The 20,992-nt window shown below is 50.7% G+C and overlaps 9 protein-coding genes across 9 annotated transcripts; 4 read left to right on the forward strand and 5 right to left on the reverse strand.

Moving 5' to 3' along the window:
* Positions 1 to 55: 55 nt before the first annotated feature.
* T069G_03385 (arginase family domain-containing protein) lies at positions 56 to 1,634 on the forward strand (the record flags this gene model as incomplete). The annotated part of the gene is made up of 8 exons (XM_056170595.1): positions 56 to 319; positions 388 to 478; positions 556 to 816; positions 879 to 902; positions 962 to 983; positions 1,042 to 1,084; positions 1,137 to 1,362; positions 1,417 to 1,634. The coding sequence occupies 8 exons, from the start codon at positions 56 to 58 to the stop codon at positions 1,632 to 1,634; spliced, it is 1,149 nt and encodes a 382-aa protein (XP_056031487.1).
* A 296-nt stretch (positions 1,635 to 1,930) lies between these two features.
* Positions 1,931 to 2,429, reverse strand: T069G_03386 (uncharacterized protein; the record flags this gene model as incomplete). Its single annotated transcript, XM_056170596.1, has 3 exons — positions 1,931 to 2,023; positions 2,100 to 2,188; positions 2,264 to 2,429. 3 exons carry the CDS (start codon positions 2,427 to 2,429, stop codon positions 1,931 to 1,933), a joined length of 348 nt encoding a protein of 115 aa, XP_056031488.1.
* A 1,134-nt stretch (positions 2,430 to 3,563) lies between these two features.
* Positions 3,564 to 5,162, forward strand: T069G_03387 (poly(ADP-ribose) polymerase catalytic domain-containing protein; the record flags this gene model as incomplete). Its single annotated transcript, XM_056170597.1, has 1 exon — positions 3,564 to 5,162. The coding sequence occupies one exon, from the start codon at positions 3,564 to 3,566 to the stop codon at positions 5,160 to 5,162; it is 1,599 nt and encodes a 532-aa protein (XP_056031489.1).
* A 195-nt stretch (positions 5,163 to 5,357) lies between these two features.
* Positions 5,358 to 6,902, reverse strand: T069G_03388 (WD domain, g-beta repeat domain-containing protein; the record flags this gene model as incomplete). The annotated part of the gene is made up of 1 exon (XM_056170598.1): positions 5,358 to 6,902. One exon carries the CDS (start codon positions 6,900 to 6,902, stop codon positions 5,358 to 5,360), a length of 1,545 nt encoding a protein of 514 aa, XP_056031490.1.
* An 851-nt stretch (positions 6,903 to 7,753) lies between these two features.
* T069G_03389 (cornichon protein domain-containing protein) lies at positions 7,754 to 8,419 on the reverse strand (the record flags this gene model as incomplete). Its single annotated transcript, XM_056170599.1, has 4 exons — positions 7,754 to 7,846; positions 7,907 to 7,973; positions 8,039 to 8,194; positions 8,316 to 8,419. 4 exons carry the CDS (start codon positions 8,417 to 8,419, stop codon positions 7,754 to 7,756), a joined length of 420 nt encoding a protein of 139 aa, XP_056031491.1.
* Positions 8,420 to 9,734: 1,315 nt separating this feature from the next.
* On the reverse strand, positions 9,735 to 11,198 carry T069G_03390 (metallopeptidase family m24 domain-containing protein; the record flags this gene model as incomplete). Its single annotated transcript, XM_056170600.1, has 5 exons — positions 9,735 to 9,856; positions 9,917 to 10,463; positions 10,536 to 10,858; positions 10,904 to 10,934; positions 11,055 to 11,198. 5 exons carry the CDS (start codon positions 11,196 to 11,198, stop codon positions 9,735 to 9,737), a joined length of 1,167 nt encoding a protein of 388 aa, XP_056031492.1.
* A 749-nt stretch (positions 11,199 to 11,947) lies between these two features.
* T069G_03391 (FAD binding domain-containing protein) lies at positions 11,948 to 13,868 on the forward strand (the record flags this gene model as incomplete). The annotated part of the gene is made up of 6 exons (XM_056170601.1): positions 11,948 to 12,056; positions 12,308 to 12,525; positions 12,618 to 12,831; positions 12,892 to 13,043; positions 13,107 to 13,424; positions 13,494 to 13,868. The coding sequence occupies 6 exons, from the start codon at positions 11,948 to 11,950 to the stop codon at positions 13,866 to 13,868; spliced, it is 1,386 nt and encodes a 461-aa protein (XP_056031493.1).
* An 806-nt stretch (positions 13,869 to 14,674) lies between these two features.
* T069G_03392 (ribosomal protein s8 domain-containing protein) lies at positions 14,675 to 15,175 on the forward strand (the record flags this gene model as incomplete). Its single annotated transcript, XM_056170602.1, has 1 exon — positions 14,675 to 15,175. One exon carries the CDS (start codon positions 14,675 to 14,677, stop codon positions 15,173 to 15,175), a length of 501 nt encoding a protein of 166 aa, XP_056031494.1.
* A 543-nt stretch (positions 15,176 to 15,718) lies between these two features.
* Positions 15,719 to 18,134, reverse strand: T069G_03393 (uncharacterized protein; the record flags this gene model as incomplete). The annotated part of the gene is made up of 2 exons (XM_056170603.1): positions 15,719 to 17,751; positions 18,062 to 18,134. The coding sequence occupies 2 exons, from the start codon at positions 18,132 to 18,134 to the stop codon at positions 15,719 to 15,721; spliced, it is 2,106 nt and encodes a 701-aa protein (XP_056031495.1).
* Positions 18,135 to 20,992: the final 2,858 nt, after the last annotated feature.

Raw genomic sequence — 20,992 nt, forward strand, 5'->3', positions numbered from 1 at the left:
TTCTAAACCAGAAGCTGATCAATCCTCGGATCCCTCAAAAAAGACTCAATTGGCCATGCATCGCTGGATTTCACCCATAGTGCAGCTCTCATGCCTGCTGCACACGACCGTCCACGCACAGCAACACCAATTCGTGGCTCACGGTGGCAGCCAGATTCCCTTCTGGGCTCACACCGAGAGTGTCGGTGAGATTAATCTGGCGACGTACGATTTCGGCGGCATTGGCACCTACGCAAACCTGCCGTATGAGAATTGCTTTGTCGACAATGACTCTTCGGAAGGCTTCGATATTGCCATACTTGGGGCTCCTTTTGACACGGTCTGTATCACTCTTAAATTACTGGGTTACACGGGTTCTGCATTCGACTGACAGCCGTCAACCAAAAGGCAGTAACGGGACGTCCCGGGGCGCGCTTTGGGCCAAATTATATCCGGGCCGCCAGTAAGCGCAGGGCATATGGCTACAGCATATATACCGGTGAGAAGTTCTCGGGTCGCTTGGTTCAGCAAGTCGTCGCAATACTCAGGGCAAATCTAATCATGTTCTGTATTCAGGCGTCGACCCCGTCCACGATTGGGCACGAGTTGTCGATTGCTTTGATGCCCCGCTAACGTGGCTCGACAATCGTGTTGCGCTCAAGACGCTTGATCAGGCTCATAAGGCCATTTCTGGGAGGTCAACGGCTCACCCTGAGAAATCGACAATCCCGAGAATCGTGACACTGGGAGGCGACCATACGACAACTTTGTCAGCGCTGCGGTCTACGTACAAGCGATGGGGGCAGGTGTCTGTCATTCACTTTGACAGCCACATTGGTGAGATCCGAGCCTGGTTTGATCCAGCCATTATACGTGAGAATCACTAACTTTTGCTATAGATACGTGGGATCCCGAAGTTTTAGGTAAGGAATAAGTGTTGGAATAAACAAACACCTCTTCTACGATGCTAACTTATTACAAGGCGGTGGTATTTCAGATTATGCGTAAGACAAGAAACAATCTGGCAAGACTCATAGGCAATGTGAACTGACATCTCTTCAGGAGAATCAACCATGGAACTTTTCTGCATATTGCGCATGAAGAGGTACGACTCACAAAGACCATCTCAACAGACAATGGTCAGCTCACTCTCATAGAATCTCATTCTTAACTCATCCATCCACGCCGGCATTCGCGCGCCGTTGACGCGACCCAAGGCGGATATGCGAAATGACAGACGCTGCGGTTTCGACACCATCACTGCGCGTGAATTTGACACCAAGGGTGTTCAGTCCATCATTGACCAGATTCGACAGCGCGTCGGTGAGACCAACGTTTACATTAGTGTTGACATTGATGTTCTTGACCCTGCTTTTGCTCCTGGTATGATGCTCTCATATGATAAGCGTGTCTACTTTGGTCGCTGACGAAGAATAGCAACTGGCACTCCAGAACCAGGTGGTTGGAGCACCCGCGAGTTGATGACCATCTTGGCTGGGCTAGAGGGATTGAACATTATTGGAGGAGACGTAGTTGAAGTGGCACCGGCATATGACAATAATGGCGAGACGACTGCACTTGCGGCTGTGGATGTGGTTCAGGCAATTCTTGAACTCATGGTTGCACAGCCAGTCAAGGCGCCAACGAAAGAGTGAGGGCGTCTATAACTCAGTATTGTCTGTATAGCAAGTATATATTATGTATTTATACTAGCGGTATATATTATGTACTATAGGAGCTCTGAAATGACTGCAACTCGGTCCACGATGCGGAGGCGATATGTTTCTTCATTCGTAGATTAAAATATGTCTTCCTGTAAAAGGACCGAAGAATTCGATCTAGCTAACAACTTTTCCTGACTATTGAAGAGATTTCCAAATATCGACTGCCAATCCTAAATGCCCTCCCCTAGCAGAAAAATTGTAACTTATGGCCCTACAGTATACTGCCATCAGGCATTAACGTACATGAGATAGTATCCAATGGTACATCCTGCTGCCGCGACCACTTGTTGGACGCCCTTGACGGTTTTCTCCCTGCAGTCCTGCGTCAAAATCAACAGTCCCAAACGCCACCGCATTATTCAAGCGGTGCGTAAGATTCCTCGAGCCTCGATTCACTGCTTCTCTATAATTCCCGAAATTGTGATTAAGAAATTCGGCTAATTCCTCCCGGAATAGGGGATCAGGGTAAAAATCATTATCCACAACTAATAAGCTGTCGTCAGTACGATAAAGTCTATGAGCTGCGAGGTAGAAGCATAGGAAAGGAAGTCGAGTCTTACCTGTGTCGTCGATGGAGAAGGTTGAGAAGGATAGGCTGGCCGATGTGACGAGCGTCGTCTCGTCGTCGTTCCATTCGGAAACTTGAGGAGTCGGATCGACTGGAATTATGGGAAGTCCTATCCGCGATAGCGCATCGTTGCGCATCTCTTGACGGTTGGGAGACATGGTGGTTGATTTGGCGGAGTGTAGAATCAGAGGTAAAGAATCACAGGAAAGCAGAGAGGAAATTTGAAAGCATACGTGTTCTTCGTCATTTGTGGATTTTACTTAACTGTGAGGATCCGTACTTTATATAAAGTTCTAGTTATCTATCGAGAAGTTTCTGCTTGTCCACGTACAGGATGTGGAAAGCTTCCATCAACAAGGTTATATGGGCCATGGGAAATTCGTTGTACTTGGGCGTAGAGAGTGGTCTGTAGAAAGTGAATTTATTGTGGCGTATGGATCGACATTATCTGTGTATTGTACATGTTTCTCAGGTATAAGAACGGACGATGCTATGTCCTTTATACCAAGGTGGTGGTATCTGGAGCATATAGGGGGGCCCTGTCTGAGTTTCTCCACCAAGCCATAACACACTGCCGAATGGCAAGCTGCAAAGAGCTTTATATGACGCGGAAATTTGTATCGAATTAATGATGGCGATGAAATAACTTCATTATACCTGCTGCCATTTGCGTTGCCTACCCATGTCGCCAGTTGAAGGTGGGTAATATGATACCGTGTAAGTCACCAAACTTACATGTGCCTCGTTCAACTTACAGCGAATCCAGATGCGATGCAATTTATTCATCATTAAGATCCAATAATTTACTCATCAATAAGTATATTCATCAATCCGCATTTTAATATCATGATCAGAAATTGCTTCATCTCGATCCCTCACAAAGTCAGCCCTGCGCCCCCTCCGATGACTCCTCGCCGCCATCTCCAAAAAACGCCCTCACCGTCATCAGCCCGGAGAACCAATCGGATTTATTCAATGCCTGTAGCTGTTGCCTGGTCGAGCAATGTATAAAATGCATTTTCCCCACGTTTCGAAAAGATGATACTCTTTCTGTCGCGTAATTGGATGCGTATTCAGGCGTACTATTCGAGACACAAGCTGCTGATGATGCTTCGCCATTTATATAATATGCAGCGTCGCCTGCTTGGGGTGCATGGCTTCATTTACGATACCTGTACATAACATCAAATACCATCAGCATAAGCGATTGTCTTTTATTTAATTTCCGCTCCTTATATTATTGTTCCAATTAATTGCTTATAGATTTCTCCCATGTCATAACATCATCCAGCATGGCTCTCACGCTCAATCTCATCGACAATCATCTCCCTCCATCAGTACTCACCTGGTCTCAGGACACATCCAAAGACTTAAACGAACAAACTTTCCATTTCCAGTTCCCCAATTTCACATTTCAGCTCTGTCTCTCTATAGACCATAAAACCTTCCTATCAAGCCGAATCCTCGATACCAACAGCTTAATACCACGCCGCATCCTCGATCCTCTCCGGCAACACGTCCGCTCAATCTTCCTCACCCTCTACAACGAAGATGACGATTCATCGCGTATTAGAGAAGAACATCTTCAAATCGCCATTCTCCAGGCCCTAGAACATCTATCGGAATATCCTGAAGAACCAGAACACCAAGCCACAAATCCCAACCCCAAATCAACCACCACTCCCACCAAAGGCTGGTCCGCCTCTGAAATCTCCAGCTGGGACGACATCATCTCCAACCCCTTCGGCCTCGACGTCTCGACCGTTCGCGACACCGCCTCGTTCCTCTTAGGCATGACCCCCGAGCAAATCGCGCAGCAAATCCCTTCGGCATGGAGAATCATTCACTTCGAGAACATCATGCGAGAAGACCTCCTCAAGCGCTTCCGACGATACCAAGACCACCTCCGCGCATTCCTCCCAGAACAACCCAGTCTGCGAAAGAAACTCCCTCCGCATTCTTCCCTAGACGGGCGCTACCGCACCACTCTCTCCATCGACACTGTTGTGGAAGACATGATCAAGCCGAGGCTCACATTCCACGGCACAAGCCTCCGCTCCGTCCGCTCCATCATCCGCAACGGCTTCCTCCTCCCCGGCAAAGTCGCCGACGGTAAACGCATAGAATCGCCTCGCTCGGGCATAGCATTCAACCGCGGCATCTATTCCTCCCAGTCTGCCGCGTACGCAATGTCCTACGCCAGCGGCCAGCGAGAACAGACGCCCTTGGGAATGCTTCCCAGCATGCGATTATTCGTCTGTGCGACCGTCATGGGCCGGACGTATTGTTCTAAATCGTATAATAAGATCTCCAAAGCGGACAAGTCGCTGGGTTCTGTTCATGGTCCCCTTGTTAGCGGCTTCGATTCACACTTTGACGGCGGATATGAATATATCATCCACGAAGAGAGAGCAATGCTGCCTTGCTTCGTGATTCACCTTGACCTAGGCTCGGAAGAAGCTCTAAAGTCAATTAAAGCAGCACAGCTTAACCCGGCATCAATCCAAGAGACGCCCACGACATCGAGGGCATCACGCCTCCACCAAGAGTACGACGACTCGCCTGGAGATCGCAAGCGTAAGCAACACGCCCTCAAAGCTGCTGCCATGAAATGGTTCCCTTATGGCTTTGGCACCGCCACGGGGACGAGCTTTGTCATTGAGGATATCGGGGCAACGTCAGATGACAGTGAGACTTATGGCGATTGGCAAGAAGATAAACATGCGTATGAGCCAAGTGATGAGCAATCCGTCGGTTGGGGTAACCGGTCCTCTGGATGGGATGAAGAGGAAGGATATCTGCAAAAGGGATTGTTCCTCGATGAATACCAGAAAGACCGCGAGATGAGAGTCGAGAGAGGTAACAAAGCTGAACGAAGAGTAGACCTATAGGAAAGCATAAAGACATAAAGACTCGACAGGCGAAAATGGAACAAGAAAAAATATGTCCTTCATTGTGAGGCAAAAATTAAAACATCATATATCATCGCCGCTTCGTAAACAATGCCAGTTTATTTTCCAAGCCCAAGTTCTAGGATATCCGACCACCAACGCCATAAAATCATGCTCGCTTCCACGATAAACTTTTTAATCCCAGTATCTGATGTCTCCATCCAAACCGGCCGTAACAACCTTACTCGTCTCCTGCGGGTGCCACTGCACACAAGTAATGGCTTGATTACCTGCCTTTAGCTTGTGGTACATCTTGCATGTCTTCCAGTCCCAGAAGCATACGAAGCCGGCCTGGTCACCGGAAGCAAGGAACTGGCCGTCAGGACTGCAGTCCAAATCAATTGCCAGACCAGCATTGTTGTGACCTCTGTAACTCTTCTTCCTGTTCTGGCGGAACTTGTCGTTGGCCCCGTAGACGAGGATCTGGTTGTCTGAGCTTTGGTATGCGACGTACTTGCCAGAGGGGTGAAGTGCAGCCCTCGTCATAGGATACATGTCGGGCTCGGCAATGTACTTAATGGGCACAGGGATATTGTAATCCCATGCGCGGAGTGACTTGTCATCAGACGTCGTCATGAAACGGCGATTGTTGTCGACAAAAGTAATAGTGTTGATGGCAGCCAAGTGATGGTCGTACTCCTGAACTACCTGGTTCGGCGTTCGTATATCAAACTGGACAATCTTCTTGTCCGACATACCGGCCAGGAATTCGTTTGAGTGCTCAGGATCGGGGTTGAATTTGATAACGTGAGGAGTTTTGCCAGTCGTGAACTTGTTGATGCAGATACCCTTCTCCGTATCCCAAAGTTTAATCATGCGGTCGTACGATGCAGACAGGAACTGAGCTCCCGAATCGTTGAAACAAATATCAGACAATGACTTGGTGTGGCCAGAATACGTCCGTAGCAGTTCCTTGTCGTGATAGACATCGCGAATCTTGACTGTCGTGTCTGCACCGGCTGATAGAAGCAAGTGTCCTGATCTCGGGATGAAGCGTAGCGCTGTAACAGCTCCGGAATGGTCCTTCCAGCTGTGGATTTGCTTTTTTGGAATGAAGTTTGTAACGCTTCCAACCTCTTTGCGCAGATCCACATCCAGATCCTGAGGAACATGCATATATGTTCGGCCTTGGTAGTCGAATTCTTCGGAGCCATGGAAGGTGGTAGTTTCCTCTCCCAAATCCTCCACTTCTTTGCGCCGCGCGAGAGCACCCGAAGGTGCTTGCACAACCGTCCCGCTCTCGACAACCTCTTCCTCCTCTTCCACCTCTTCGTACTCGTACTCGTCGTCGTCGTCGGCCACTTCGACCTCCTCGTATTGTTGCGTTTTGAATTTAGCCCAGGGACCAACATACTCGCCAACTCCTTGGGCCACACTTGCGTCTCCCTTCTTTTCTCGGCTGGGTCGCATCTTCGATGGGCCGTTCTTGGCCTCGAAAGCTCTGTGCTTGGCTCTGAATGAATGTTCGCTCACAAACATCTCTTCAGCAGTGCCGGTCAAGACATTCTTGCGCTTGAGAGTGTGTGTTCCTTGCTTGTACGGATAGGCAGGGCCAGCCTTTGCCCGTGCTAGATCTTCAGCTGTATAGGGAACAACCTCGTGGTCTGGCTCCGCCTGCTGTCGCACCACGAGCGCATCCTGCGGCGCCATATTAGGCGGATATTCCCCAAAGTCGGCCATGATTGCTGCTTGTAGATTAGGATTGGTGCCAAATGAAGATGAAAAGAAAGAAGAGAGAAGAGAAGCGTGGCGCGTCTTGACCAACAATTGGGGTCACGTGATATGTCACCAGCGAAGCGGCAGCACTGCTACCTCTTTGCAAAGAGCAGAGGTTGGTAGAATATCTGCCAAAAAATTATAGTAATAATACTTTTGATACAAGAAGATAGTAACGGTACTGAGATTGACCGGTGTGAAGTAGAAGTGTAGACACGATATTTAAATATTCAGCCAAAAAAGGCCGGCTGTCATACCCCAAGCAGAGCTATGACGTGGGGGATAGAGGAAGAATAAACCCTGCAAAACGTATCTTCACTTCTTACTATATAGCGTAGGCGCAAACAACGATATGATACAATTAGTAACTGTATTAGTCCCCCCTTCTTAGACCTCGTCCTCCTGACATTCCAGTTTTATCATTACTCCATCAGACTACCTCGAACAAACAGCCTGTCCTCCCGCAGAAATAAAGAGAGGGTTAGGCTGTACCACCCGAGTTGCGAAATTCGTCTCTCTAAAGAAGAGAGAAAAAAGGACGCTCTCGACATAATCTCCATACACCAGTATATCACTGGACGCAGTGCGTAGGACTGCGAGTGAAGCCAGCCCGCCCGTTCCCAAACATCCGCGCCATTCGCTTCACCTGCTCCATTGTAGCGTAGTTCTAAACATTAACGGCCCTTGTCCCATGCTGTGTCTTGCCCTACCGGCCCCTCGTCAGAGTTCCCGTCATGTTTAGTTTTATCGGTCCTGCCAGAGAAATTGGTATCGTATAATGGGTTAGGGTAGTTTCGTCAACCAGCCGGCATGGTTTACGAAGACTCATCGCGGATGAGGGCGACGATCATGCTGTACAGGTAGAAGAAGAACATGATCAAGTGGAAGGCCAGTTTGATGAAGGACTCCTATCGGGATTGTTAGCGACGTGGTCTGAGGAGCCAAGAAACAAGCGCAGAACGGCGCACCTTCTTATGGACGTTCAGCTTTCGGAAGATCTCGGTGGCATCAAGCAGATGTGTGTTGTCAACGATCCTAGAGGTTGTCGGTTAGAAAAACGCCCCATATGCGGCAATAATGCGGGTTCGAGGATAGCTCACTTCTTGATGTTGTATCCGAGGAGGGGAAGGTTGAGGATCAGGGCAACCCAGTACCCGTTGATCAAGAACAAAAAGGTCAGGAAGCCATGGACGGCAGCTTCGGGGATGATGTATGCGTTCAGACGGTTGCAGAGGTCGATGGGGTTAATGTAATCGCTATTGGCATGCGTGTCAGCCATGTACGAGGATGCTTTGCAGAAGATGCATTGGCAAGGCTACTCCCTTGCGCGTATGTGCCTGCAGTCCAGGAATACCATATCGGAGGAGGACGTCATACCATTCCAGATCGCTGTACATGATGGTGAAAAAAACTTGAAGGAACAGGTTGACGGCGTTGATCAACACCGCCAACAGGAACAGCCACGCTTCTCCAGACATCATGGCGGTTTTCCAAGCGGACGAGCTGGAGATTGTCTAATGGGATATGAAGGCGAAGAGAGGAAGAAGGAGAAGGAGAAGCAAAAGGATGCTTCCTGTCGGCTAGCGGATTGGTGTTGCTTCAAGCTCCGTCACGAGCTTCGATTCCGGCGCGGCGTGCAGGAGGGAGGGGAACTGGGCAACCTAGCATTAGTGGGGGGTTTCGTTCGTGGACAAAGCTTCCAAGGCTGATGCTCGTGGCGTGGCTGCGGCTGCGGCTTACCAGGGAATGACGCAGAGCAAGAGCAAGGCGGCGAGGGCGCAAAAAAAGATGCGAGGTGGCCTCAAGCGGAACAGGCGAATGATGCGATCGGCGGAGAGGAGGGACAGGAGGAGCAGGATTGTGGGCGAGAAGGCAATTGGGAGAAAAAGCTGGTGACCTCGCCTGGTATTAGTGGCGATACCTGGGCAGTGGGCAAGCAAGATTTTGGGAACGCCAGCCAACCAGTCCGAATCTGCGGTCCCGTGCTCGGCTGTGGGGACAGAAGCACTAACGTGTCTGCTGCCAGATTGATAGCTGGAGCTGATAGCAGTGTGCTGCAGGTACTTGTACCTTGGTAGCATTGCCCTTAGTCCGGAGGCTGGTTGATTGCAGAAGGGCTATGGGAAACAAACTACAGGTCCAATTGTCCAATTTCCGGCTTAAAGGCATTGATTCTTCGATATGTCGCCTGCAGTATGTAGATAGGTATATGAAGAGGTTGCATACTTTATCCATATCAAATCAGCAGACACACATTACCCAAAGCCTTGCTTCTTGTTAGCGGCTTATTGCATCGATCCTACAGGCGCACAGAGCACACAAACAGCGTCTCCAGACGAATTTTCATGTGAATTCACCGATGCAAGGGCAAACACACCCCGCAGGTACAGGTACAAGTCTCTTATCATAAGGTAGCGCCCGATGTGCTGTAACCCTTGAGCTCTGTGCTACAGATCCCGTCTCGAGCTTTAAAACTCATGCTACCCCAAGTTCCAAACGACAAGGGAGCAAATGGCCGTACTCTTTTTCATTCTCATACACATATTGTGTAGGAATTATACGAATAGATCCTGACCTCGTCACGGCAACAGCACTCATAGTCCAATCATTTGCAGCAGAGAACAACGGCTCTATTCACTCGCAGCACACCCAACGACGCCAGTACCCTATCGCTCAACATCAACTTCAACCTCAACCTCAACTCTAGGATGCCGCATCATACAATACGCTACATAATGGTGGTATCAAATCACTAACTCAGAGCCATATATTCATCCTACATTGTCAGCCAGATTCTCAAGCTGCCACTCCGTCCACCTTCTTCTCCGGCATGGGAATCGGTCCTCCAGGCGAGTCGGCTGTTCGTGCTGTAAGAATCTCGCAGCCGTCTTCTGTCACAAGAAGAGTGTGCTCTGCAACTGCAAGTTAGTGACTCTATATCCCAGATGACGAATGACAGACTGGGAACCAAAACATACCAAACTGGGCCGTCCGCTTTCCGTCAATGGTTGTGCTAGTCCAGTTATCAGGCCATGTAATATCCCTGTACTTGCCCAGGGCAATCATGGGCTCAATGGTAAAGGTCATGCCGGGTTTGCACTCGCCAACGGCCTTGTTCTTGGCATAATGCGGTACGTTTGGCGGGCAATGGAAGAGCTTTCCAACGCCGTGGCCACAGTACGTCCTGATGACACTGCAGTCCTTCTGCTTTGCCACCTTTTCGATAATGTTTCCGAACTCTCGTATCAGGACACCTGGCTTGACGGCCTTGATAGCCTCGTCAAGAGACTCACGTGCCGCCTCCACGACTCTTACGTTATCAGGGTCAGCCTTGGCCCTGTCACCAATGTAATACGTCTCGTTCAGATCGGCGTGATAGCCGCCGTGGTATAAACTGATGTCGATGTTAAGAATATCGCCGTCGAGCAGGACACGCTGATCCGGAATGCCGTGGCAGATGACCTCGTTGACGGATGTGCAGCAAGACTTGGGGAAGTGGTTGTAGTTCAACGGTGAGGGGTACGACTAGATGTCAAACCATGAATCAGTACCATGGCTTTTGGCCTCACACATGTGCTCCCAATAAATGCGACTTACCTCGCGCTCTATACAAGCCTTGTGGACGAGCTCGTCGATGAAGTCGGTCGTGACGCCAGGCTTGGCCGCGGCTGCGGCGAGATCGAGGACCTCGCGTGCCAGCTTGCACACCTTGCGCATCGCAGCAATACCCTTGGCATCGTGGATGTCGATCTTGTTGCGATTCACCAGAGACCGGCTGTACTTGGGGTCGCCGTCCTGCCACCAGGTGGGATGAGGAATTGACTTGGGGATGGTGCGATGCTCGGACAGAGGATAGACGGGACGCAGCGGGCCGGCGAAGGGGAAGCTCGGGAAGGGATTGTAGTAGCCGGTGACTGGATCTGGTAAGAGTGGTTTCGGGGGAATCAAGTGGTGGAGGATATTACTTTGCGTCTTGTGCATGCTCTTGTGGTTGCTCTACTCACGCGGGGTCAGCCAGTGTCCAGTTTCCCACCCTGTGGTCCTCTTTCTCTTCTCTTTTTTCTCCATTTCTCCAGGTTAAAGCATTGTGCCAGTGACGGGGCTCTCTATACATACCCAGTTTCTCTTAAAGCAATCCTGGGCGCAGAAGAAGCTGTCCTTGATGCCTAGCTTCAAGCATGTCGGGCACTGCAGAGCTCCAGCGTCGTTATCGCAGTCTGCGCCCAGGCACTTCTTCTTCGCGGGGGGTTCGGAGGTCATGGCGAAAGATTAATGACGGGTAGAGAGTATATGGACAAGGAATTACAAGGGCTCGAGAGATGATGCCGTGGAGGGATTACAGATATCTAGAGGTGGATCGGCATAAAAATACTTGCGATAGGACTAATACGGGAAGGGCTCGAAATTCTAATGGCTGCTGTGCTTAGAGGCTTTGCAGCACTGACTGACACGCTACAGAGGCACTAACGCTACAGAAAGTATCCGGTACCTGTGCTCTTCACCTTTTTTTCATGTGGGAGCCACAGCCTGCGCCGGTACATGTGAAAAGCCGGGCGTGGCGGAGTGTGGCGGATGCGCTTCGGCTGCACAACTTTTTTTTCCTTCTCTTCTCTGCGCTTCTTTTCCAAGGCTCTTATATATGCCTCTCTAGTAGAAGGTACCAATGCTAATGCAACAGGCCATATTCTCTCGAAACTCGCTGAGAAAAGCCACTAAGACTAAACAGAGTGCTAAGGATGTTAAGCGTTACACCAATAATACATGACCGCACGTGTGGCTTAGGTTGTTGCTTAGCATGATGTGATCAGAACGGCTATTGCTCGTATGTGCCTTGCCTATATTAATTCCCAGACGCGGGTTGAGTCAACATGGTTCGCCCCTTGGTCCGAGGTCAAGCCAGGAGGACTTCTTATAGCTCCAGAGCTCCCGATCCTCTTCTTCCTCTCTCATAATAAGATCTCTTTCTTTGGAGCTGGAAACTCGGAGATTCTGACTCGTTGAGAGAAGCCATGGCGGACACTAAGATTGTCGTTGTTGGCGCTGGTCCTGTCGGATCTTTGGCGGCGCTATATGCCGCCAAGAGAGGATACCAAGTCGAAGTCTATGAGCTGAGGCCGGGTAAGTGAAGCTATAATTTTTTTTCTCGTTTGTATGGTGAGCCCGACGCCTCCGAACTCGGTCTCATGGTGTTGTTGGACTCGTACTGTAATTATTCATCTTTTTTCTTCCTCTATGGCGTTGGATATTATTTTTACAATGGTTTCTCGGTTTTCAACGATACTGTGTTGTTGCGTCTGTTTTATTCAAAACCAGAGTTCTCCTTGTCTCAGTGCCATGGGTTGTGAAACCGCTCCGCTAACCGGCCTCAGATCTTCGCGATCCCAGCATCGTGCCGCTCAACTTCACAAAGTCCATCAACTTGGCTTTGTCTGAACGAGGCCTTCATGCCATGCAGCTGTCTGGCGAACCGAAGCTTGTTGACCATGTCATGTCTGCGACTATTCCGATGCGCGGACGGATGATTCACGGACAGTCGCCGGATGGAAGTCTTTACGAGCACTCACAAAACTACGGAATAGACGGACAGGTAAGGAGTTATCGCACTCAAACTTACTTGTATCTCCTGAATGATTTTTATTCTACTTTTAACATAAAGCAAATTTATTAACCAGTAAATAGGCTATCAATGCTATCGACCGAGGAGCCCTCAACTCGCGGCTGCTCGACATCCTGGAAGCCATGCCTAACGTCAAGTTGTTCTTCAACCACAAGCTCACTGGAGCCGACTTTAAGAAGAACAAGGCTTGGTTTGAAGCCCGCGACAGAGACTACGTTCCTAACGGCCGTCCTAGAGAAATCGAAATCACTTTCGATCTCATGATTGGAGCAGACGGTGCACACTCTGCCGTTCGCTATCACCTAATGAAGTTTACCAGAATGGATTACCAACAAGAATACATTGACACCCTGTGGTGCGAGTTCCATCTGCCCCCTCGTCCCGTAGATGCGGATGAGAAAGACCCCAACGCCAAGTTCCGAATCTCGCCGAACCACTTGCACATCTGGCCAGGCAAGGACTTTATGTTCATTGCCATTCCCAGCGAGGTAGGACTTGATCGCTTACAAATTCGACTTTTCTAAACATCACAATTACTAATACCTTGGCAGGACGGATCATTTACCTGCACTCTCTTCATCCCCAGCGGTGAGATTTCGGAGCTGGAGAGGGACCCTTCCACGGTCCCGGCTTTCTTTGACAAGCACTTCCCCGGAGTTACCGCATTGATACCAGGACCGGACCTCATCAAGTCGTTTGAGACAAACCCTCACCTGCCGTTGATTAGCCTCAAGTGCAAGCCCTATCACCATGGCTCCTCTGGAGTCATTATCGGTGACGCTGCCCACGCCATGGTGCCCTTCTATGGCCAGGGCATGAACGCTGGCATGGAAGATGTCCGCATTCTCTTTTCCATCCTCGATAAGCACGTAAACCTCGAGGAGACCAACAACCCCGACGGAGAACTCATCCACTCCGCCGAGACATCCGCCTTCCAGCGATCTCTCGCCTTAGCAGAGTATTCTGCCGTCCGAGCAAAAGACGCCTACGCCATCAACAACCTAGCTCTGCAAAACTACGTCGAAATGAGATCCTCGGTCCTCTCCAGGCGGTACAGATTGCGCAAGTACCTCGAGGAGTTTATGAGCGTGCATTTCCCGTCCTTTGGCTGGCAGACCAAGTACTCCCGAGTCAGCTTCGGCAACGAGGGATACGCAGACGTGGTGCGCAAGAGCGATCGCCAGGGCCAGATCCTGGTGCAGAGCTTCATTGCGCTGGTCTCGAGCCCTGTTGTCTTGACGGCCCTGGTGTTGGCGTATAAGCGTCGTGGATCTCTTGCATCGTTTGTTGGAGGGCTTTTCGGTTGGAAATGATACCGATATTGAAGCGTAGGCGAAAGGGGTCACTGCCGCTCCTTTTTCTTCATTCTTGACATATTATGCGCCTGAAATACGGCAATTCATGTCTTGGTGGCTTGGCAGGTTGATTGGGAAGCTCAAAAGAAGGCGAAAACGGAGGCAATGTCAAATATGTACATCAAAATACGCTGGGAAAGGCACTTTGTAGCAGCGGTTGAAATTTTTAACATGGACTCGTAGAAATGCGAACAATATGGGCGGTATAGTCTAATACAAGCGGATATCTGGATAAACAAACTCCAATCAAATAGCAAATCACCTGAATAAAAAAAATCAATTTACCAATTATATTGTAAAATATATTAAATTCTGTGCTTCTTTCACTCTGCTCATATCATGATGCTCTATCTGCTAGAGGCCAAAGAAAGTTGTGCCACATTTTGCTTAGTCACCCACCTCCAAATTTTTGACAAGCCGCCTTCCAGTAGCACCACCATGTCGAAACCAATCGCGATAATCAACCAAATACAACAACCCTCCGCCATTCCACCCTTGTTTTGCAAATCCGTGCAGAGCGCATCTCTTGCAGGACGAATTGCGGTTGGTAATTCAGCTGTATTTGGGCGAATTGGCCGGTAATCCCGAGCGTTTTTAGACGATGCGCTGTGAGTACCCCCAAGGCCTGCAAACCACAAATTCCAGCATCATCCTAACACTCACAACCTCAAGAGGAAAAAGAAAAAACCCACACGCATAATAACTCTCGACGACAAAAACCCTTCAACAAACACATAGGACATATCAAGAACAAATCGCCCACCATGCCCTCCATCCTCAACATAGCACACATGTGCTCCCACCTCCAAAACGCATCCAAAGCCCGCCTCGGCCTCACCTCCATCCCCTCCAACAAGTACAACCTGCACCTCGCCCTCGCCCTCCACCGCTCCGGCTTCTTCTCCTCCGTCTACCGCGCCGGCCCGCACCCCCCGACCCCGGAACAGATGGTCGCCCAGGTCCCCGAGCCCGTCACAAACGCCACCGTCGCAAAGATGCGCATCTGGCTCGGCCTCAAGTACTGGGACGGACGGCCCGTCCTGTCAAAGGCCACCGTCATCAGCAAGCCCTCTAGACAGTTGACTGTTGATGTTCAGGAGCTGGCTCGCCTTACGAGGGGGTTCCCGACGAAGCTCAAGGGCGGTGTTGTTAGTGGCTTGGGGGTTGGGGAGTGCATGTTTGTGTCTACGGCGAGAGGTGTGCTTGAGGTTAGGGAGGCGTTGGCGAAGAAGGTCGGTGGTGTGCTCATGTGCCGAGTATCATAGTCTCACTCAAATGGGACAACGACGGAAACGAAAAACGAAAAAAGAGAAAATAGACTGAAAAAGAAGAAAGGGAGTGGAGATGGCTTCAATGATTATGGTTGTGTATATATATTAACATGTATTGTCTCACAAAAGAGAGGGGAGGTAGAGAGAGAAAGTACATCTCACTGTATGAATAGAATCAATTACAAACAAGTATGCATGATCAAATGGACGAGGAATCCTGTTGCTCGTTGATGATGGCTTTGGCAAAATAAAAATGCAATTTATGCATATACTCCCAAGGTCCCAAAGAAAAAGAAAGTATCACCAGTGGTCGCTATAAACAGGTATCTAAGGTATCTTAATAACTACATCTCTCCTTTTCGACAGAGGGCCGCGGAGGCCTGTCCAATATTACATAGACAAGGGGGGTTCGATATCAAACAAAAGGACCAGAAAAAACACATCTCCACCAATGTCAAAACTTGACAAACGCCGTCCCTGACCAACAAAACACCAAACTGCTATTATTATTTTTGCCATTGATTTAACGGTTGTTGATTATGAGGAAGCCTGAACAGCGGTCTCGTCAGCCTTCTCAGAAGTCTCCAGGACAACTGGCTCGGCGACGGGCTCGGCAACCTCCTCGGCCTTGGGCTCCTCGGTGGCTTCAGTAGCCGGCTCAACAGGAGCTTCCTCAACGGCGACGGCGGCCTCGGGCTCAGCGACGGTCTCGGGCTCAGCAACGGGCTCGGACTCGACAACAGGCTCGGCGGCGGGAGTCTCCTCAACCTTGGTCTCAGCGACCTCAGCAACCTCAGCGACGGGCTCAGGGGTGGCCTGAGTGAGCTCGGCATCCTCAGCAATAGCAACAACCTCCTCAGCAGTCTCGACATTGGCAGTTTCAGCAGCCGCCTCCTCCACTGGGAGAGGCTCGGGTTCCTCAGCCTTCACAGGAGCAGCCTCCTCCTGAGCCACATCCTTGACGGGCTCCTCAACAGCCTCCTCCTTGGGCTTGGTGACGGATTTCTCGCTCAATGAGGGAGAAGGGGATTTCTTGCCGATCGACTTCCTAGGAGAAGACTTTCGGGTTGGGCTGCCCTCATAGTGAGATCCACCAGATGCTGCCGTCCCAGCAGTAGAGGGTCGGGATCCACATTGCTTAGGAGGTGTAGTATCCCCTGCCGTCTTGCTAGATGACGCCTGCGTAGGTCGCGTCATGCGGGCCAAGAAGCCCTCGTCAACGTCCTTCGTCTTCTTAGGCGCCTCTTTGGCAGACTTGGCGGGCGGTGGCCCAATGCTGGGTCGAGATCGCGCAGCAGACCTTTCTTTGGCGGCCCGCAGAGCAGACTCTTGTTTGGCTGTCTTAGCACCATGTACAACATGGCCAGGAACCTGCCCGCCCAGGGGGCCGAGAGATTGCCTTGAATTGGTCGGTCTGGACTGAGTTGCTCCAGATGCTGCACCCGCACCAGTCTTGGAGACGGAAGAGGCGGTGGGAGCGGTGAGTGAAGCGGGGAGGCCAACCGGCTTGGTGGGCGATCTGGTCTTTGGCTTGGGGACAGCAGCACCGCTGTCAATCTTGATGGGCTGAGGCCTCTTAGCAGCACCAGTTGCAGCTCCAGTCTTTGCGGCAGAAGCTGGCCTGGCTGCAGAGCCTGGTCTGGCTGCAGAACCGGGTCTGACGGCAGAAGAGGATCTGACAGCCGAAGTTGACCGGGCAGCAGAGCTCGACCGAACAGCCGAAGTGGATCTTCTGGCAGTGGCTTCTACTGTCTTTTGCAATGGTCTGGCGTTCGCTCGCCTGGAGGAGTCGGTAGCGGCTTTGGTAGCAGTTGCTGCAGCAGGTTTGGGAGTGGCTTTGGCGGCTGCCGCCTTGGGAGCGGGAGCTGCAGCAGTCTTTGTAGCAGCAGTCTTAGTAGCTGTTGTCTTCGTGGCCGCAGTCTTTGCGGCCGTAGTCTTGGTTGCGGCGGGCTTCGCTACAGCTTTGGTGGCGGCAGCAGCTGGCTTGGTCGACTTGTCTGACTTTTGTGAGACACTGTCGGTGCTGCTCGTAGGGGCGGCAGTTTCCTTGGGTGCCGCCTGCTCAGGCTCGGGTTTCTTCGCGGAAGCTGATTCGGGAGCTGACTCTGTTGCGGATTCAGGTGCAGATTCAGTCACAGATTCGGGGGCAGACTTGACCGCGGGCTCAGCCGTTGCGGTGGTCGGGTCCGCTGGCGACAGCATGCCGGTGGGAGTCTCTTCGTCGACAACCTTGTCCGGGTTGTGACTTGGCTTGTCGGTCACAGCTCCCTGCTGTCCCTCCTGTTCCTGCTGGAACTCGAGGGAAGCTCGGGCAGATCGCACAGATATCTGGCTCATGGCGGAGTTGAGGCTGGCCAGGAACGCAGGGGACATGGGCGATTTGGGCGACTTGGGCGGTTTATCGATCTTGGCCTTTGAGATGGCTTCGCGGTCGATGTCGAGGCTGCCTCGCGGGGTCGAGGTTCGAGAGAGACTGTCTTCCCTGACGAGGCCGATGACGCCGTTTCGTTCGACGGCAACAAAGCTGCTTCGCACCTTATTGACGAGCGGCTTGGGGGAACCGCTTCGAGCTAGTGGCGGAAAGAAGAGCGGGTTAGCTTTCTGGACGGAAGTTAAGCTCTTTGTGGTGGCATGGCAGCAGTCAAGCATAAGGTATGCATCCAGGTCTTAGAGCAGCCCTCCAGCCTTTAGCGGAACTAACAGCTACAGGAGCAGCCCAGCAGCGTCTGGGATGGACAGTAACAAACAGGCTTCTTGAAGGGCACATAATGGAAGGCTGGAATGCAGGAAGAAGAAGCAAGCAAATGGCAAATCATCAGCACACACTGAGGGCATTACCTCCTGGGGTTGGAGATGGAGTTGAGACACCAAGGGATCTACCTCTATCATCGTCCGCTGGGCTCGCGTCCCCTTTGTTCTCGAACATGGCTCGCAGGTTCTTGACCGCGCTCATGGTGAAAGACGGGCCGCGTCCGCGGAGGCTCTAGGGAATGATTTTGCGCGCAATCGATATGCTGGAGGTTCTTTGGAAAAACCATCCGTGTGAAGATTCAGGAGAAGAGGAAAAGTATACTAATAGCTTCGCCAAGTAGAAGTAGGGGAGATTGACGAACGAAATACTAGAGCTAGAGGAGAAAGGGAGGGAAAGGGACCGAGACCCTCCCAGCAGTACTGGAAGTACCTCGGGGAGTACATGCGACACAAGTACCTCCGTGCTCCGTTCTCCATGCTCCATCTCCATACATGGCGCGACACGGGTCAATTGGGATCAGTTCAGGGGTTGCGATGCAGTACTGCAGACTCGTACAGTACAGTACAGTATTAGTGGTGGCACTTTTTTGTGCTAGGCCAGGGATAAAGTGAAAGTGGCCTCTTCTGTCAATTGTTCTAGATGCACGGGTTATACTCGCGTGCTTTGGCTGTTGTCACCGTTGACACAGAGAGAGAGCCGTCATGTTATTGACTTGTATGGCCCTCGCAGCTTCAGTGACAGGAGTACATGTGGTACTTCCAGGACCAGGTACCCGTCCAGGTATCCGTGCACTTAAACAGACAGCCCGCCCGTCCTGTAGATTCTACAGTAAAGTAGAGTACACGCATCCACTCGTAATAGGTTCATGCAGCAGCAACTGTTTACCGCACCGCTTTCTCACTCTCACCCACTCCCCAATCCGATCCAATTGCTTGATTCGACAATCATCAGTCAGTCATCAGCCAACCCACCACCTCCAAAAACGCGACATTGCGCCTGCGTGAGCGCGCCATCAACATGCGAATCCGCCACTAACACCGTCACAAGGCGCGTTTGTGAGAAATGAGGTTCGGATGGGCCGATCCGCCACGCCGCTACTTGGGGACTTCTTGGTGCTGGTGCTAAAGACTGGGCAGTTTCCCCCAGGCGGACAAAAAAGGGCACCAGTGGTCCGTAGTGCAGTACCTTCCCCAACGAGCGCCCTGTGCTGCCGTCTACAGGTACTGCCGTAGAGCTGGTACTTGCTTCTCGAACCCCGGCATTTTTATATGGATTCTTCGATGCCAGGCATCTCTGACCGACACCGATCATGCGCTGCTGACGGATTGGATTCTTTTTCTTGCATCTGCAGCGCTCACCGCATCTATGAGTACATACACGGACTGTACTCTACTGTAGTAGAAACTGGATGCAGCAACGGGCAGCAGTAGTGTACAATTTAGTACGGAGCACAAAAGGTCTGTATTCAATTCAATTCGTAATAAACAATAATAATCCCAATGGATGCAAGTCTAAGTCTGGTCGTGGCATCTTCCCAATGTGGCCACTCACTCACTCCAGCTTACACACACGCCGTGATTGGTCCAGCCACGCAACCACAACAACCTCTAGCCAGGCTTGTAATCTCCCTCGCTGGCGGTTTTATGTCAGGAGCAGCGAAACAAGAGCAATTAATATCGACAGCTTCATTTCGGCTTTTAGGCGTTCCATGACGCCACTCACACTCACTCACACACTCTCTCTGACAAAGTGCAATATACAATCCAGGTACCCTGTTTCGGGGTATTACACAAGTACTCGATCCCCGTACTAGCCCGTCTGGTGCTTTCCAGCTGGCCATCTCGTCACAATTGATTCTGCGAGATCCCCTTCCGAACCGAACACTAATACGAGTTTTGACGTCTACCCCTTGCATTAGAATTAGAGCCTAGTATGAGTATCGAGCGTGACAACAGCTACAACGAAAGTTCACGAGAAATGCCATCTCGACCATTTGTTATACACATCACAGTTTAGAAGACTACTCCGTAATACACCGTATCATCCGCATCTTTAGCCATCGCCCGAGTGGGTAACTCTCTTTCTTTCTCGCATGCACTTATACGGGACGCATCACCTGCATAGTCAGCAAAACAGTTAAGGGGGTCCCAGCCAGAAGCACGTTCCCCATACCGATCCCTTCTCTCTTCCTTCAAACTTTCCCAGACAGACAGCTTCTCCATCCGGAGCACCATTAACTAGTCTTGTTTCCATGCCGGCATAAGCATCATCTCTTCAAAGACCTCCAAGATGGGCTACTGTACAGGTCACAGATAGAAACAAACAGAGTTGACACCGTGTCACGACGGAACGCACGGATGCCCTTTAATCCATGATATGATATCCATGGCAGGGTTAGGCGGGAACGACAGCCTGCTCGGAAGTGCCCGTCCTTTATTTTCATCGCTTTAATGAGGCTAGTACCTAGTAAAGTAACCCCCAGCCCAGCCTAGACGCGTTCTAGCATCTTCCCGTCTTCGTACGGGGGAATCCTGTGCCTTGTCCAGACAAGCGAAAGAAAATACACCCTACAGGCATCTGAACTGTTAGCTTGGTACTGATAATCATCAGGTTGCCTTACGCATCTAAAAAAGTACTAAACTAACAATTTAGATGCCTGTGGAATGTAGTCCCGGCAACACGCGAGATGGAGCACTTTTCTCGGTTCGCTTTCTGGGGGCCAAATACGAAAACGCAGGTGGTTTTCACATCTCTTTTCGTCCCCCAGCCGCCCCCGGTACGGTATAGCCATTTTTTTTTGTTTTGGCAAGGCTGGGATGGCATACCGAGGCGTTCCCTGATCATATGAGATGACGTTCCTTGGTTATATGAGATGATGGATCTTGTTTCGCTGCCCTGATGTCAAGATGGCTTACACGAAATGAAGGCACTTTCACTGCTTTGCTTGCATGTTTGTCTGAGGGAGAGTCAAAGTTCATTTGTGTTTTTAAGTGTACTCGTACATGCATGCATTGACCAAAGTTCTATCCATCTTGCATCTAATCCTGCTAGTCCCAGTG

This window comes from Trichoderma breve, chromosome 2, assembly GCF_028502605.1.
Source record: "Trichoderma breve strain T069 chromosome 2, whole genome shotgun sequence".
NCBI classification, from domain to species: Eukaryota; Fungi; Ascomycota; class Sordariomycetes; order Hypocreales; family Hypocreaceae; genus Trichoderma; species Trichoderma breve.